The following is a 15,152-nucleotide window of genomic DNA, read 5'->3' on the forward strand; positions in this document are numbered from 1 at the left end:
TCAAGGCAAGTACGTCAATCCGTCCGCCGACCTCCTGGGCCATCGCAAGCTCTCCAACAATCGCACAAGTCATCCAAGATGGCTTCGCAAGCAGATATGAAGGACCGCCAGTTCCTTGCCGTTATCGGCGATGAGGTAGGATACCTGTGTATTCCGACATTGCGAGCAATCACAAATGGCTAACACTTCAAAACTAGGACTCGGTCACTGGCCTCCTCCTCGCTGGCATTGGGGTGCGCTCTTTCGATCCCACGACGATTCCGATTGCGGCTCGAGATAACTAACAAGTGCACAGCACGTCAGCACGGGTGCCGATCAAGAAAAGAACTTCCTGGTGGTGGATAGCAAGACGGACACCGCTACGATCGAGTCTACCTTTGAGGCCTTCACTTCGAGGAAGGACATTGGCATCATCCTCATCAACCAACACGTCAGTAGCGATCGTGGGGAGGAGGCCGTGTGCCAAGAGGACATGTTCTGATTGAAAGAAACAGATTGCCGATCGCATAAGACATCGGGTCGATACCTACACTGCGGCTTTCCCGACCGTTCTCGAAATTCCGAGCAAGGACCACCCGTACGACCCCGAGAAGGACAGTGTTTTGCGCAGAGTGCGCCGGTTGTTTGGCGAATAAGCATGTTATTCCACAGATTATGAGGACAGTGAGGGCCAAGAGGCAAAAGCATGGTACGCCGATAGCGTATTCGAAGTTTTGATGGACCATACCGGCCTATCATGAATAAATTGCGAGCTACATGCCTGGCACCGCTACCCTATGTACGTACGCATTATTATGCCGATACTCCTACGCAGAATGAACACTCAAGAGGATCCTTAAACGAATCCATCACGCGGGCGAAATTGAACTGCGTTATGCCAAATTCCTAATGCTACCAGTGTCATGAGATGAAGTGAAACCCCAACAGCAATCTGGATGTATCGCTACGTGTGACTGTAACCCATGCCCCATCATCGTAAACCTTCGTATGCTTGTAATTAATTTAAAGCTCCAAGCTGAAGAAGCTCTTGGTGTTGCGCGAGAAAACGACTTGAGCGGTCAAGCAAGTGATGGGGACGTCATCGGCGGTGTAAACGTCAGCAAAGACAGTGTACTTGCCCTGCAAGTCTGGTCAATAATCTGATAAGAGTGACATAGATGGGGCTGACTTACGGAGGGAATCTCGTTAGGAAGCTCAACGGACTTGGTGACGGTGAGAACACCCTTCTCGATAGGGCACTCGAGGTCGACGTTCTCGATCTGCTCGCACAGATCCGCCTTGGTGCTGATAAGGCGGATGAGACCATACTTGACCTGGAGGAGGACGTATGCGCCCTTCTCAATGTTCTGCTTGACGGTGCCGGAAGCCTTGATGACGAGCTCCTTGCCACTGAAACACCATGTTAGCTGGCTCCCGTTTCACGATACCGCGGTATGCATCGTCATAGACTGAGGGCTGCTGCAGACAAACTTACGCCTGAGGAGGGTTGGGAGAGAGGTCTACGCTGTCGATTGTGACAATGTCCTCATCGTGGGATTTGGGGCAGAGCTCCAAAGGCGAGTCGCCGGGGACCTTGAGGTCATCGTTAACGATGACGGACTGGTCTCTCTGGACCAGAACGCTGGCACCGGCCGGTGCGAGACCGGCGGAGAGGAAGGCGATGACAGCTGTGGCGAACCTCATCGCGGGTAGAGGTTGAGGTTGTTTTGGGGTGATTAGGGAGATGAGTTATGGGCGGTTCGAACAACGGCGGTCTCGACGTCGTTGATGATGCTCGGTGTGTAATCGTCGGCGTCCGAGGTTCGATGTTTAGCGTGAGGATGATGGGAGGTGATAGAGAAGTGGTTCCTGCGAGTGGCTTTCGTTGGTAGGTGGTGAGCAACGAACGGGGCTGGGTTCGGAGGGAGAACGTCATGGGGACAACCAAAGATTGATCTGATTGGATGGAGCTAGGTGGACCTTGGTTGGGACAAGCGCCTTTGCCTTCCCCAGCGACCATGGCGACATTGGAGGTACCTTTCACTGCATGTCTTTGGTGTAGAACAAGCGGTGCACTTTGAAAACGTGTGTACAAAAAGGTACTGCTATATGGTTATTGAGTCATATTGTATACGGAATAAACACATGCATTATCTGGGATAATGCTATCGCTAGGGAACAACGGAAGAGCCTCTTCAATGATGTTCCAAAAGGTACATTGAATCCTGTCGTCGTTAACGCACGGGCCATCGTAAAATTCCCACTCTTCTGCTTCGTTCCCCTCCAAAGATTCCACTTTCGTTATCAGCTTCCCAGCTCCAGATTACCTCCCGCCTTCGTCTTTTGGAGATTGAAACAGCCGAGTCGCTCGATTACGAGCTGCGACCATGGAATTGCGTCGCGAGTGCCATATCACCACTTGCGCATTGTAGAAGCCGTCCATGCGCAATCAACGGAGCGCCACGCGAGAAGAAGCTGTCAGCATTCTAGCCACAACAATGGGCTTGACTTTTCGCCTCTGCCTGTGCTCACTCCTATGCGACGGCTGGAGCCTTGTCACACAGAGTAGCTGGGCTGTTTCGACCGCCCAGCTTTCGTTGGAAGATCCCTGGAACTTTGGTCCCGTGGACAGAACCGAAGCAGACAGACAGTAACCGAAGCATTGAAAGCCCAGTGCCAGCCAAACTGTTCAGGGTCTCTCCATCATCACAAGCCGCTGACTCTTCCAAGCTCCTCAGTGTCAGAGCCAGAAATGCTCGGTGCGCACTTCGATCCAAGCATCTGGAAGCTCTCGACTGCGCAGGTCTCGTGATTGGACAGAACTCGTCCGCGATTCAAGAAGTCGTGCTACGGCATGGATGATGACCTGAGGGGAAAGGTAGCCACACCAGAAGCCACACTATCTCATGCGTCTTTCATGGTGGGAGAAACCATGGTGCACGGGTCCGTCAGCTTGTACCAATCAGTCCGGCGTCGAGTGCAGGGAGCTGGCGCAAAGAAGTGCTCGAGTGAACCGGAAGGTGTGGCCAACCTGCTTGGACGATGATTGGGGACCGTGGTCAACAAGTACCGGGCACCTCGACAACTCAGCTGCAGCCCCGGCTATCAGTGTCGCAAACTTTTGGACAAGTCTCGAGGACGCGATCGTAGGACAGGGAGATCCTAGCCAGAAGGACGCCGGCCGCGAATCATGCCGGGGCCCTTTACGCCAGCTGGGTGCGGATGGACGACGGAAAACCGCGACTCTTTGTTTTGTTTGTCTACTCGGTATTTCCAGTTGAGGAGAAGGATGATGGGGCGAGAAAGCGAAAGGATAGCGTAGTTCCTCCCGTCGATCCCATCACCGAGGAAGCATTATTATGAACGGCAAAGACTCAACGAGTCGTCGAGACGGTAGCGGGCACTGATGTCCCCCCTTACGTCGTACTGTACTTGGAGCACTCGGGCGCTCTGGGCAACAAGTTAATCCAAGGGCAACAAGGACCACAACTGCTCGCAAAGGCGCCGCGCGTGGTCGCATTTCGAGGCGCGCAATTGTGCTGGACCTGAGGAGCACTGACTGAAGGTGGTCAAAGTACCGATACTTCTGTAACTATGACTTGGTGAGGCAGATAGATGACACCCCAGCAGCCCAAAGGGCCGCCTCCATGCCTCCGTTTCTGCGTACACGCTCACAGTTCGCAGTAGAGTTCAACGCAGCGTGCCATTTACCGAACTCTTGGAGGCCAACCTAGTCTGTCTTGGTGAGGGGTCGAGCCATCTGGCGCAGATGGTTGAAGGGGCATCGGGCGACGGCGTGGGATTTTGGAGAAAAAAGGAGAGCAACTGGAGGCGGGAGTCAGTCTACGCTACTCCGTACCGAAGTGTCGAACGAAAGGGTGGGTTGAAGTTCCAGTGCCGAGAGGGGACGCTTCGCATCAGCCTGCAGTGATGATGACTTCAAGCTGCATGCTGTTGTCGCCTTGAGTTGACGAGCGATGCATGAGGCTTCGCGAAAAGGGTGATGGTGGAAGAGCTCCAGATGCAGTCATCAAGGGTCGCCTCTGCGGGCGGTTGACCCTACGGCAAAGATACCTCTGCGACACAACCAGTGAAAGCTTCCGTCAGCCTTAGGCGTGGGTGAGCAGAGACGGATTCTCACTCCAGAGTCAATAATTGCGCATCCGAGCCAGAGCTGTTTGTCAACTCCCATACTTCAACGCAAAGTCGCATGCAAAACTGCAAGTCTCCAGCTTGACCAGGGGGAAGGGCGACCTGGTGCAGGGAGCGAAAGACCGGCTCCATGCACGATAATATTAGGCCCTGGCAGTAAGACCCGGTCGGCCATTCCCAGGTTGATCTACTGACCAATGAGAGAAGCGAGCGGGATGTTGAGTTGAGACTGAGACAAGTGGGAATCGGCAGGACGCGCGACGCTGCGCCGTGAGACTTGCGACTTGGGGGAGGAGGGACTTCACCATTTTGGGTTTTGGAAGGAGCATCAGAAATGCTGCCCTTCGCAGGCAAGCCCCACTTTAGCCAATGGAACTCCAATACAATCCGATCCCACTGCAGCCGAAAAGAGTCGCTCAGCCAGAGACGTACAGAGATGTACCTTTTCTTCCTTTTGCTTCCTTTGAAGTCCTCAAGGTACCTCGGCCTATCTGTCCTATAAGTCACTCCCGCCCTCACTGAGGTGTGTACGTACATGCACTGGCTGATTTTGGTGTAGCGTCCGCTTCGTTTCCGTAGCCCTCGGCGCGATGAACTCTCGACTGCCGTATTCGTACCTCTTCGGCTGGACACACAATTCCGCGACGAGAAATGAGAAGCTCTCTTCTTCTGTGATGGACTTGACAGCGGAGGGAGTCTCGTTGGCTTCTGCTCCCCCTGGCGACCTGGTGGGTTGAACTTGGGTTGCCTACTTGCCCCCAATCGAAAAGTGGCTCTTGCCACCCGCCCACGCTGTCCAGTTGTCTAGCACAAATCAGAGACGAGCAACAACTCACCTAGGTACTCCCAAGTCAGGCAGAATAAGGGGGGCGGCAATGGTACAAAGATTTGATGCGAACCAGCGCACCAAAGACAAGTCACCCGAAGGCCTCCTATTTTAAGAAAATCCAGATTGCGCATAATTGGACGGGCCTCACGTCTCCCTCGGGATGGGATGAAAGCCATGGTCATCCCCGATTCTCAGTCTTGAAATTTGCTGGTTCGGTTTTCCAAAGACGCTACCGTGTTTGAAGGCATCGAATTCGACGCTTGTTCAACTGGAACTCAACGAGGAGACCAACACGACGCCGACATTCTCCCGCTCATAGTACGGAGCACACAAGCAGTCAAACCTACGCTCATCTTATGCCTAGTCCTCCGTCGGCCAGATACCAGTCACATACGGTACTCTCTGCCGTGTCTCTGGCGTCGAGTTCTTCCCTCCTGGCTTACGGCAATGGGGATTCGGTGCTCACAGTCGTTCACTTTCCGCCCGCGCCCTCGTCTAACTACTCTACGGGTATCTTAGTCGTCTCCGCACACGGCACACAGATGCCCTCTCTCTCTCGCAGGCAGAAACCAGCCAAGCAAGGCATCCATGAACCCATCCATCCGTATGGCGCACGCAGAGTCACTCCCGTTGCGCGGGTCACCCCTCCTTCGACCAGTCCTCGACCAGTCTGCCGTCGCCTTTCGCCCTCGGTCGTTCCACCTCTCGCTCCTCCCGTCACATCCGCCCGCCGTTTCTGCTAGGGCCAGAGAGGGTCGATCACCCAACTCGCACCAAACACCAACACCACACTGCCTGCCCATTTCTTTCTCTCTTATTACTCATTAAATCTTTGCATGCCGCCTCTTGTCCCTCCACTCCCACCAGACGAGTCTGCCTCTTGTTTTTGTTCGCATCAAACCGACCTTCCGTGGCCGCCAGCTGCTCTCATCAAGATGATGAGAGTCTGTTCTAGTCGAATACCTCCTTCATTTTGTTTTCTGTACACTTATTGCGGATAATGCCTTCACCTCCCCACTTTCTCTCCAACATTTTGCTTCTTTTATCACTCAGATTTGGATTCTTTTTTTCTTCCCCCCTCTCACCCTTCTTCTTTGCCTGGTCGACCTTTCAGGCGTGTCTGGTGCGGAGGGCTAACAAGGCACTCACCAGTCCTTCATCAGACGGGAACCATCACACACTTGCCCATTTTCTCTGTGTCTGGTTGCGGCCTGAAACCTCTTCTGCCTGAGGCATCATGGATCTGCGCTAGAGGTCTGATTGGACAGCCATAGCCACTCATATCAGAGTGTCCACCGCCTTTCGGGTTTAGCTTCAAGTAAGTACTGGTACCTCTGTACCCTGTTTTCCCTACACACGGGCTTTGGCTTTTCTGCCCTCGTCTCCCGTTCTCTCTCACTCTCTTTCTCGTCTCTCTTCCCGTCTCTCGTCTCCCCCGTCATGTTGTCGCCCTTCCCTCCAGCGCATGTCCGGCTGTACCAGGCTGTGACGGCTGGCGGGCTGGCTGGTGGTAGCCAGTGCTCCCCAGCCAGCGGGCAATGAGCCAGGTGCCAGGGCATCTCGAGCTGAGCAGGTGCGATGCTCCCCAAGCATCCCAGCACCCAGCACCCAGCAACCCATCCTGAGTCCTCATCGCCCTCTCCCCCCCAAAAATCCCATCTTCGAAGACGCCCCCCCTTCCCTTGCCTTCCCTCCCCCCCATTATCCAGTCCGCAATCCGCGCACCCAAGCACAAGGTGCCAGCCAGTCCCCAAGCCCGCAGAGTCCAAGTCCCCCAACCTAAGCAGTGCAGTCACTGTTATCACTCGTTCGCCCTCTCTCTCTTTTCGGCTTGGCCTGGGCTCTGGCCTGCACGCTCCTGCACTGGGACCTGTCTCGCTCAACTCGCACCGCACCGCACCAGCACCGGCACTCCTACCTTACTCCTACCAAGGTACTGCTGCTGCCACCACCACCGCTGGTCTCTACTACGCTCCTTTGGGGGACCCATCCATCTTTCTCTCCTTCGTGTCGTGCCCCCCTCTCTTCTTCTCTTTCAATCTCTTTTCCACCCTCATTTTCTCGACCCAAAACACCCTTCTCTCCCTCACCTCCGGTCCTCAGCACTCGATTTCTTCCTCATACTACGTTCTCTCGACTCGGCCCAGCTTTTCGAAACGCTCCGTCCCTCCCCGTCGACGAGGCGCAACCGCTCAACCCTTTCTTCGACTTCATCCGTCTTCTGGCTTCGATCGGTTCGTGGACACGCTCTTCGCGATCACAACTCGAAAACTTTTCTACCACACGACGCTCACAACACACGCTTGTGATAACCGAGTTGTGTGTTCTTGGTTTCGGGACGGCCGCGGTGTGTGAAGAAGCGATTTGTTGGACCGTTCCTCGCCTCTGCGACGACCTGTCCTTTGTGAGCCAGACTCGACAATCCCACCGAGTCCTACCTTCCCCAACTTCGTCGAGAACCCTCGACTCGATCATATACTTTTCGCCGACGGATGACGACGACTCTGCTTACTGCTGTTTCTGTGGTTCATTGGACGGCTGGTTCCTGTGCGTCTAGACAGGCGTCGTCATGCTACCCAGGCCGCAACAGTAATCATCTCACCCAATACCTCGACTTCAATTCGCACCACGAGGCAAACCTAGATTATGACCGAAAAGCCCCAGCCGCTGTCGACGCAGACCGCGACTCCTAGTCAGACCCTCTTCGCTCCGAGCGTACCAGTCTCAACACACAATGTGCCACGCAAGGCCGAGACGGTAGAGGAAGAAGAGCCGTACACGATCAAGTGTATTTGCAACTTCACTGACGATGATGGAAACACGATCTATTGCGAGACATGTGACACGTGGCAGCACATCGACTGCTTTTACCCTCACAGTCGCGAGGAGGCCCTTCGGGAAGACTTTGCCCACTCGTGCGCTGATTGCAAGCCGCGCCCCCTAGATCGACAAAAGGCCATCGAGCGAACACGGCGACTAAAGAATGGTCCCACGACAGAAACCATACCGGATAAGAAGGCCAAACGGCCGCCATCCAAAAGCCACAAGAAGAAGCCAAAGCCAACGGACTTGCAGTTGAATGGCCACCCTGTGGGCCAGGAGAATGCAAAGCACGGAAGCCCGAGCGACCACCCACACCCAACCAAGAAGGTGAAGTCGTCCCATCGGCCATCACATTCGATCAGTTCTCAGAACGCAAAGCGAAGTCCTTCGTACGGAAATGGTGGGCGATCACAACCCAACGGTCACCCCCCAAGCCCAGCAACTACTCCCCCGGACCTTCCGAGCGATTTCCAAATACACAATTACTCGGACGGCTTTTTGTCAATGAGCAAAGAAGCAGACATCCCCATTACTCGCATCAATTCCTTTGCAAGCCTCTTCGTTTCCAACACCTTGTCAGTTTGGCTTCGGGAACCAGATCGTATGAGGCAAGAGACGGGCGAGGAATTCAACGATGTCTTTGCCAAGCTGCCGAAAGACATTGACGCTCGCAAGCGTCAGCTTCATGTCGAGAGCAAGAAAATTCCTGTCTCGCCAGAGACGACATTACGATGGCAATACCTCGCTACCCCTGCCGCCATTGAGAAGGACGTCCCTTTGATTGAACTCAACGGCGTGATCGGATTCCAAAAGGACTACTGCGCAGATCCCGAAAACCTATGGGAGGAACTCTCGTCCCCGCTACCTTTTGTTTTCTTCCACCCAATGCTTCCTTTGTACATTGATACCAGGAAAGAAGGATCGATGGCTCGCTTCGTTCGAAGAAGTTGCAAGCCCAATGCCCTGCTGGATACTTACCTATCAGGCCAATCCGAGTATCACTTCTGGCTCATGAGCGATAGATACATCGCGGCAAACGAGCAAATTACACTTCCCTGGGACTTCAGGCTACCTAAGAAATTCCAGGCACGGTTAGTGCATCTTCTGGGTCTCGCCGACGACGACACCAATACTCAGAACGAGTCTGAAATGGATGAGGCTGAGTACCAAACACTATCGGGCTGGATTCATCGGATATTGTCCGAGTACGGCGGCTGTGCGTGTGACTTGGGTGCAAACTGTGCCTTTGCTCGCTTCCACAGACAACACCAAGCGAAGGTTCAGTCTCGGCCTCTCGCAAAGAAGAAGCAACGAAAGCCAAAAACCCATACCATCTCCCCCACCAGCACCGGACACGCTACAAACAGTCGCGCAGCCAGCGAGGGACACCAAGACGACGCCGACAACGACGGTCGGTCAGTTTCTGAGCGCAGCAAACCGCCTAGTCGTGATCGCACGCCCGTACGCCAGGGTTCATTGGATCGGCCAGGTATACTCACAGAACCCACTGACAGGGACAAGCGTAAGGTTCAAATGGTTGAAGACTCATTCCGACGGATGGAACAGCAACAGCCTCCGCGCAAGAAGAAGCGAACATCCGATGGCACGGCATCCACTTCCGGTTCTTCCAAGACGAAACAACGGAGCTCAACCAGCAACGCATCCAGCGGCACTACACACTACGTCGATGCGGGAACATCTCGAAGCAAGTCGAATTCCCCTTCAAGTGGCGTGTCACCAACGGCACAGAATCCGTTCAAGGCACCTGCCTCCAGAGCCGAGTCGGTTGGTTCCCAGTCTGGGCGAACATCATCCACTCCTCGTCCCGTCTACTGCGATGCCGGTGTACAAACCGACCCTGTCGAGGGCGAGTGGTACAGTGAGCCCGTTCAAACACCCAGGCCACGACGACGTATCATTTCTCTTTCGCAACGGCTGCTCAATAATCGACACCGCCTACGCTGTGATGAAGTAGAGAGACGCAAGTCACTCTCTTCTCTGACCGCTCAGGAGCCAACACCCATGGACGTGGATCAACCAGCTGAGATCAAGCCTAGTGCTGAATCTTCCCCGCCCTCCAAGACTATTGGCAACCAAGCTCGCGACACATCGCCAGCCGCCCCCCCTGCTGGCGACGTCGTGATGTCGGATGCTGCTACAAGTTCGCCAAGCACGGTAAAATCGCCCCTGCAGGCCGACAGTGTTTCAGATGCACCCGCGAATGGCTCAAGCAGCCCGTTGAAGATGAGATCACCGGAGTTACGAGTCACGATGCCGCCGGTTCCCGCCTTCAATGGACCCACATCGGCGACACCCAGTGCCACAACGCCATCGACAATCCAGTCGCCGTTCTCCGCAAGCAGTCTACCGAGTCCTTTTGCTCCGACTGCAGTCAATGGTGTTGCGGCACATCCAAGTCCGGTTAAGAAGAAGTTGAGCCTTAGCGATTATACCAAGAGCAGGATGAACAAGGCCAAGCCTGCTGGCGCTCTGAAGACCTCATTGTCTGGCACCGAGGAGACGAAGCCAACGCTCGATGCTATTGTCGATTCTCCAGTGGTTGAGAAGAGTGCGGATGTTCTTACACCCGTTACGGGCAACACGATCAACTCGAATCCTGCGGCTACGGCCGCCAACACGCTGTAACATAGAATGGAGTTTACGAGTTCCGAAGATGACACGGCGACTTTTATTTCCTCTCTAAATATTATCAAAAACGTTTCGGGGCGGCGACAGTCTGGTGATTGACTTTGGCGTTTGGGCAGCGACGGACAATAGGAATGGGAAAGGGGAGGGGGTTCCTCGGGTTCTGGTCAGCGCTTTTTCGGGAATGTCTTCAGATGAACTGCGTTTTACTGTTGTTTTTTTTGGGAGGAGCTGCAAAAGAGAAAATGCACGTCTTACGAAAAACACACAAGCCCATTTCGACACTGTCTTGTTTTCGTCGTCTGGCAGGAAAGCTGAATCTTTTCTTCAATGGGGGATTCCATGGCGTAACGTAACGGGGAAACGGACAGACGTAGTGAAGAGCCTGGTATCGACCGATACGAGATGAAAAGACCGGGAAAGGAGGTTCCAACTACTCTTGCCACGAACGGCATGTTTTCGTGTGTATTTCTAGGCTTTATTAGCTGTGCCGAGCGACGTGGAAGTTGCGTCGGTGCGGGACTGCTACACCCCTCCCATGACAAATGGATGGCTTTTTTTTGCGGCTGGAAACAGGCTGCCTAAGTTTTCGCTCACGTAATTTTGTTCACCTTGGACCATAATTGTGATGTGACTTTTTTATTCTATCTTGATTTCATCGACCATCTTCCAAGAGTGTCGGTCTCGGGGCATACATACCCGCTAGGTACTCTTACAGGGTATCTCAATTTCAAACCTCCAACCAATTCTTTTGGTATAGTACAAACAGACGACTCTCCTAGCCGTGCCGTTCCCCATTGCGATGCGAGATCCAGACAGAAGAAAATGAAGTAACGAGAAAATCCCCGGACGGAATGCCATTCCGGGATTGGTGAACATTGATAAGCGTGCGAGGTCCAGACGTCTTTTCTCTGAGGCCCGTAGCACGGTTTGCTTAGTATCTCTTGGTCGTCATACCCCAGTTATCCTCCTTAAAGATGAGCAGAGCGAGGCGATGGCGAACAAAGAGGCCAAACAGGCCGATGAAGAGCTGGAGGAAGGTGACCTCCCACGCGAGGCGGTCCTCTCTCAGGGGGCCTCTCCAGACGAGCCACAGGTTGAGCAGGGTGAAGTTGCTCGTCTCCACGAAACGGCCCTTTTCATCCACCGTCACTTCCAGAAGGCGCAACTTGGCGAGCAGGTGCAGTCCTTGCGCGACAAGGGGTCGGGGTTGGCGTTCGGGGCTCCAGGGAGTCTTACTCGTTTCCAGGAGGCCGGTGCGAGCGTTGAATCGGGGCAAGCGGTGACGGGGGCAGGGGATGAGGCCAAAGATTTGGGGCGTCGAGTAGAGGAAGTTGAAGAGCTGGGGGACGAGGAGGAGGCCGAGCGTCTTTGAGAAGTGGCCGAGGATGCCGACGGTCGCGAAGACCATGCCGGAGAAGTAGCAGTACGTGTCGCCGACGAAGACCTTGGCGGGGTACCAGTTGTGCAGGACGAGAGCGAAGGAGACGCCGAGCCACGGGAGGAGGAGGTAGAGGGAGAAGAGGTGGGAGTCGGTAGCCGGATGAGGGTAGGGCGTGAAGAGGTAGAGGCAGTCGTTCAGGACGAGGAGGAGGGAGACGACGATGCACTGAGAGACTTCGATGCCGTTGATGCCCGCAAGCATGTTGATAGACTGAGGGCAGAACATTGCGATGCAGGACATGTAGATGTAATAGAGGACGCCGAGGTCGAAGAGCTCGCCGAGGTAGGGCTGAAGGGGGATCGGAATGACGATGGAGGTGACGCCAAAGTCGACAAAGTAGATTACGAGGATGGGGACCGATGCCAGGCCTGGGATCCACCACTTGTGTCGCCATCGGATGTCGAAGAGGTCGTCGCCAATGCCCAGAAGGGCGGTTGTCTGGAGGGAGATGATTGCGGAAAGGTAGGAGGCGAGCTGGTAGTTTGGGATCGGTTAGTAAACAGCTTCTCGTGGTGGTAGTGCGCCCAAGGAGAGACGATGTAGACTGACCTTGCTATGGGGGAAACGATGAAGGAATCGTCCCTGCTGTACATGCTCGACCTGGAATACAACATCCCTGTTTCCACCACCGCTAGTGGCAGCAACAATGTCCTTGTAGAAGGGGAAGGGGATGAAGACGATGACGACGAGTAGGTAGACGGCAGCGCAGACGGCACCCATGCACTCGGGCAGCTCGGGGCGGTGGTGCTTTGAGAGGTCGCGACCCTTGAAGCCGGCCTGCTTGAAGACTGGGCCAAGCCATCGGATCATGGAGTAGGCCAGCGCAAAGGCCAGGACCGAGAGGGCCAGTGACGCTATGAGGGGCTCGCCTTCGCCCTGGAAGGCATTGAGGAGGACTGCGACTGCGGCAAAGGAGAGGGCTCCCAGGCTCAGGGTCTCGGTTCGGGTGAGGGTCGGGGAGGAGGTTGAAGAGGAGGCCATCGTGGGCTGTGGTATCGTGGTTTTTTGCAGGCAAGAACGCGCCCACCGTGGTGGTTGTGGTACCAGAAGCTCTGTTCACTTCCGGTGTCGGTTCCTTTACTTCTTGTAGGAGCCTATGCTTGGCTGTGGTGCGATTGCATTGTACTCCTGTGCGCAAGGCGAATAGACAGGTGCGCAGGTGATTTTGTTTTTGAGAAAGAGTGGTCGAAGCTGCGACAATGGAAAGAAGGAAAAGATCGCAACGTCAAAGGTTTTGCGACGGGACACAGTTGCAGAAGGTGGAGGAGGGCTTCGTCAGTTTGGAGAAAGAGGTCCCCACTCACTTCCAGGGGGCCGCGTTATCGATGGTGGCTTTCCCTTTTCCAGTCTTCTTTTTGGGGGTATGCAGACGGATAGAGTGTGGAAACCACGCTGAACTTTCCCATGTGGGCACTGGGCTCTCCGGGAGGCTGCGGGGCAGATACGCAGGCGGCAGTGGGCTGTGGAGGTTCAGGAAGCGTCAGGATGGAAGGCGAGGAATTGGCAGCCGAAGTGGAGCCGGGGAACGGTTACAACCTTCCACCTCATTGCACTTGCAGGCTGTTGCAGCTGTTGCAGCTTCTGGTCTGTGCGAGACTTGGCTCTTGAGAACTGGAAAGGCGGCGCATTGACCAGTGGATGGATGAGTCTGTAGTATCCGTAGTCTGGCAGTTGCAGATAAACTCTATCTCTAAAGTTGATTGATTACAAACTCTAAGACTCTTGTTGCATTGGTAATTGGAACTTCATCCTTTATTTTCCAGTAGTCTTCTTGCTTACAGGTATTTACACTACAGCTGTATATGTATTTGATACAACTTACAGTTCCGCCGTGTAAGCTTCCTACCTTAGATAAGTACATGAAGCTTACAAACACCATTCCAGCTTGCAACCAATGACCACCAGCTGCGGAAACTAAAGCAGAAAACGCGGAATGAAGCATGCCACGGCAAAGAGATGACGGAATGCCCGACACTGCCGATTTGCCGTACTGGTGGTCAGCCCCAATCCTATTGACCCTTTGCGGATCTCCATGGATAATCCACGGCTCCGTCTCCAACGAACCCCGCGTCCTAGACTCTCCCGTCGCCGTCACCGCCTATCATTGAGAAACAAGATCCGAGGTTGGATGTTCTTAGTGTGTACCATAGTCTCAGAGGTCCACCACACCCTACCTAGACTCAACCTGCATTCTTTTCATTCTTTGTGTGTGTCCATACTATGTGCCCCTCCAATCCCCGATCCCCAGACCCCCAACTATGCCCGCCTCGAAGCGGGTACGGAGATAAATTATGGAGTTATTAGCCCCGACTCTGAGGACGCAGAGGGGAGCGAAAACCCCGGCGGCGGAAGAGAGGCTAAAACGCAGCTTCCTGCAGGTTTAGCCTGCAAGTAGCAAGGGGGGGGGGTCGGCCGAAAGATGATGGAAATGGGGACTTTGGAGAGTACTGGTCGAATAACGTTACACCATTCACCTCAACTGATCGTCGCCCTTGCCTCGCCCTCGCGCCCTTCCCTACACATAGTACACAAGGGCAGATGCGGCAACTGGGGGGGAAAAGGAAAGGAGAGGAGGAGGGGGGTCTCGGGTTAGAATTACTAAAGCAGTTTTCCTCACTGCTCACGCCGTAGAGTCACGGCTGCGCGACTGAGTAGGTATTATTGCTAGGTGGATAGAAACGCCAGGTACGCGGATACGGTCTTGCTCCTCCCGCCGGCTACTACTTCCGGGCCCATTGCTCTTTCCCATCCTCCTTTTCAATTTTCCATTCATTCCCTTTCACCTACAAAACCCCTTCCTTCCTACTTTTGAATTTCAAGGGGACATCACTCCCAACTACTATACTCAACCCGTTCATTGATTGATCATTCATAGGCATCATCCACTTTTGTTAGCCAAGAATGACGTCCGAGAAGGACGTGGAGACGCCGGCCGGCGCCCACGGGCACCGAGGATCCTCTTCGGAGCAGGGCACCCTGACGGAACGGGACACTCGACAAAACTTCAACGCATCAAGCGATTTGGAAAAGGGTGAAAAGACTGAAATGGAAGAGAGAAAGAGCTTCGACGATGTTGAGAATACGCCCGACAGCGAGCCGTACCAGGAGGTGAGTTTCAATCTTCTCTGCAGATGTTCCTTGGCAAGACTTTTGCGCCTGGTTAAGAGTTTGCCAAGGCTGAATGGCCATTGACACTTTATTTGCCTTTTTCTGTGACTTCTCTGGGAGTATTCAGCTCTGTTACAGTTTATTTTCCTGGTCAACTCAAGACACACTTGT

The 15,152-nt window shown here is 54.2% G+C and overlaps 6 protein-coding genes across 6 annotated transcripts; 4 read left to right on the forward strand and 2 right to left on the reverse strand.

The window, feature by feature from the left end:
• Positions 1-78: 78 nt before the first annotated feature.
• BDZ83DRAFT_569435 (V-type proton ATPase subunit F) lies at positions 79-635 on the forward strand (the record flags this gene model as incomplete). The annotated part of the gene is made up of 4 exons (XM_060504195.1): positions 79-135; positions 198-233; positions 296-430; positions 495-635. The coding sequence occupies 4 exons, from the start codon at positions 79-81 to the stop codon at positions 633-635; spliced, it is 369 nt and encodes a 122-aa protein (XP_060369050.1).
• Positions 636-1,002: 367 nt separating this feature from the next.
• BDZ83DRAFT_748784 (ML domain-containing protein) lies at positions 1,003-1,683 on the reverse strand (the record flags this gene model as incomplete). The annotated part of the gene is made up of 3 exons (XM_060513665.1): positions 1,003-1,119; positions 1,173-1,389; positions 1,475-1,683. The coding sequence occupies 3 exons, from the start codon at positions 1,681-1,683 to the stop codon at positions 1,003-1,005; spliced, it is 543 nt and encodes a 180-aa protein (XP_060369051.1).
• A 794-nt stretch (positions 1,684-2,477) lies between these two features.
• BDZ83DRAFT_648330 (uncharacterized protein) lies at positions 2,478-3,025 on the forward strand (the record flags this gene model as incomplete). The annotated part of the gene is made up of 2 exons (XM_060510170.1): positions 2,478-2,629; positions 2,800-3,025. The coding sequence occupies 2 exons, from the start codon at positions 2,478-2,480 to the stop codon at positions 3,023-3,025; spliced, it is 378 nt and encodes a 125-aa protein (XP_060369052.1).
• A 3,339-nt stretch (positions 3,026-6,364) lies between these two features.
• On the forward strand, positions 6,365-7,460 carry BDZ83DRAFT_89828 (uncharacterized protein). The gene has a single exon (XM_060515986.1). The coding sequence runs from the start codon at positions 6,539-6,541 to the stop codon at positions 7,313-7,315; it is 777 nt and encodes a 258-aa protein (XP_060369053.1). The 5' UTR covers positions 6,365-6,538; the 3' UTR covers positions 7,316-7,460.
• Positions 7,461-7,606: 146 nt separating this feature from the next.
• On the forward strand, positions 7,607-10,429 carry BDZ83DRAFT_569588 (PHD-finger domain-containing protein; the record flags this gene model as incomplete). The annotated part of the gene is made up of 1 exon (XM_060504211.1): positions 7,607-10,429. One exon carries the CDS (start codon positions 7,607-7,609, stop codon positions 10,427-10,429), a length of 2,823 nt encoding a protein of 940 aa, XP_060369054.1.
• Positions 10,430-11,363: 934 nt separating this feature from the next.
• On the reverse strand, positions 11,364-12,854 carry BDZ83DRAFT_716737 (family 4 glycosyltransferase; the record flags this gene model as incomplete). Its single annotated transcript, XM_060511875.1, has 2 exons — positions 11,364-12,347; positions 12,423-12,854. The coding sequence occupies 2 exons, from the start codon at positions 12,852-12,854 to the stop codon at positions 11,364-11,366; spliced, it is 1,416 nt and encodes a 471-aa protein (XP_060369055.1).
• Between the last annotated feature and the right edge of the window lie 2,298 nt (positions 12,855-15,152).

The sequence above is a fragment of the Colletotrichum acutatum genome (genome assembly GCF_030867785.1).
Source record: "Colletotrichum acutatum strain CBS 112980 chromosome Unknown BDZ83scaffold_14, whole genome shotgun sequence".
NCBI lineage: Eukaryota > Fungi > Ascomycota > Sordariomycetes > Glomerellales > Glomerellaceae > Colletotrichum > Colletotrichum acutatum.

What these genes read in the sequence shown, in the direction of transcription:
- BDZ83DRAFT_89828 (XM_060515986.1), top strand. Translation starts at nt 6,539, where the DNA reads ATGCTCCCCAAGCATCCCAGCACCCAGCACCCAGCAACCCATCCTGAG.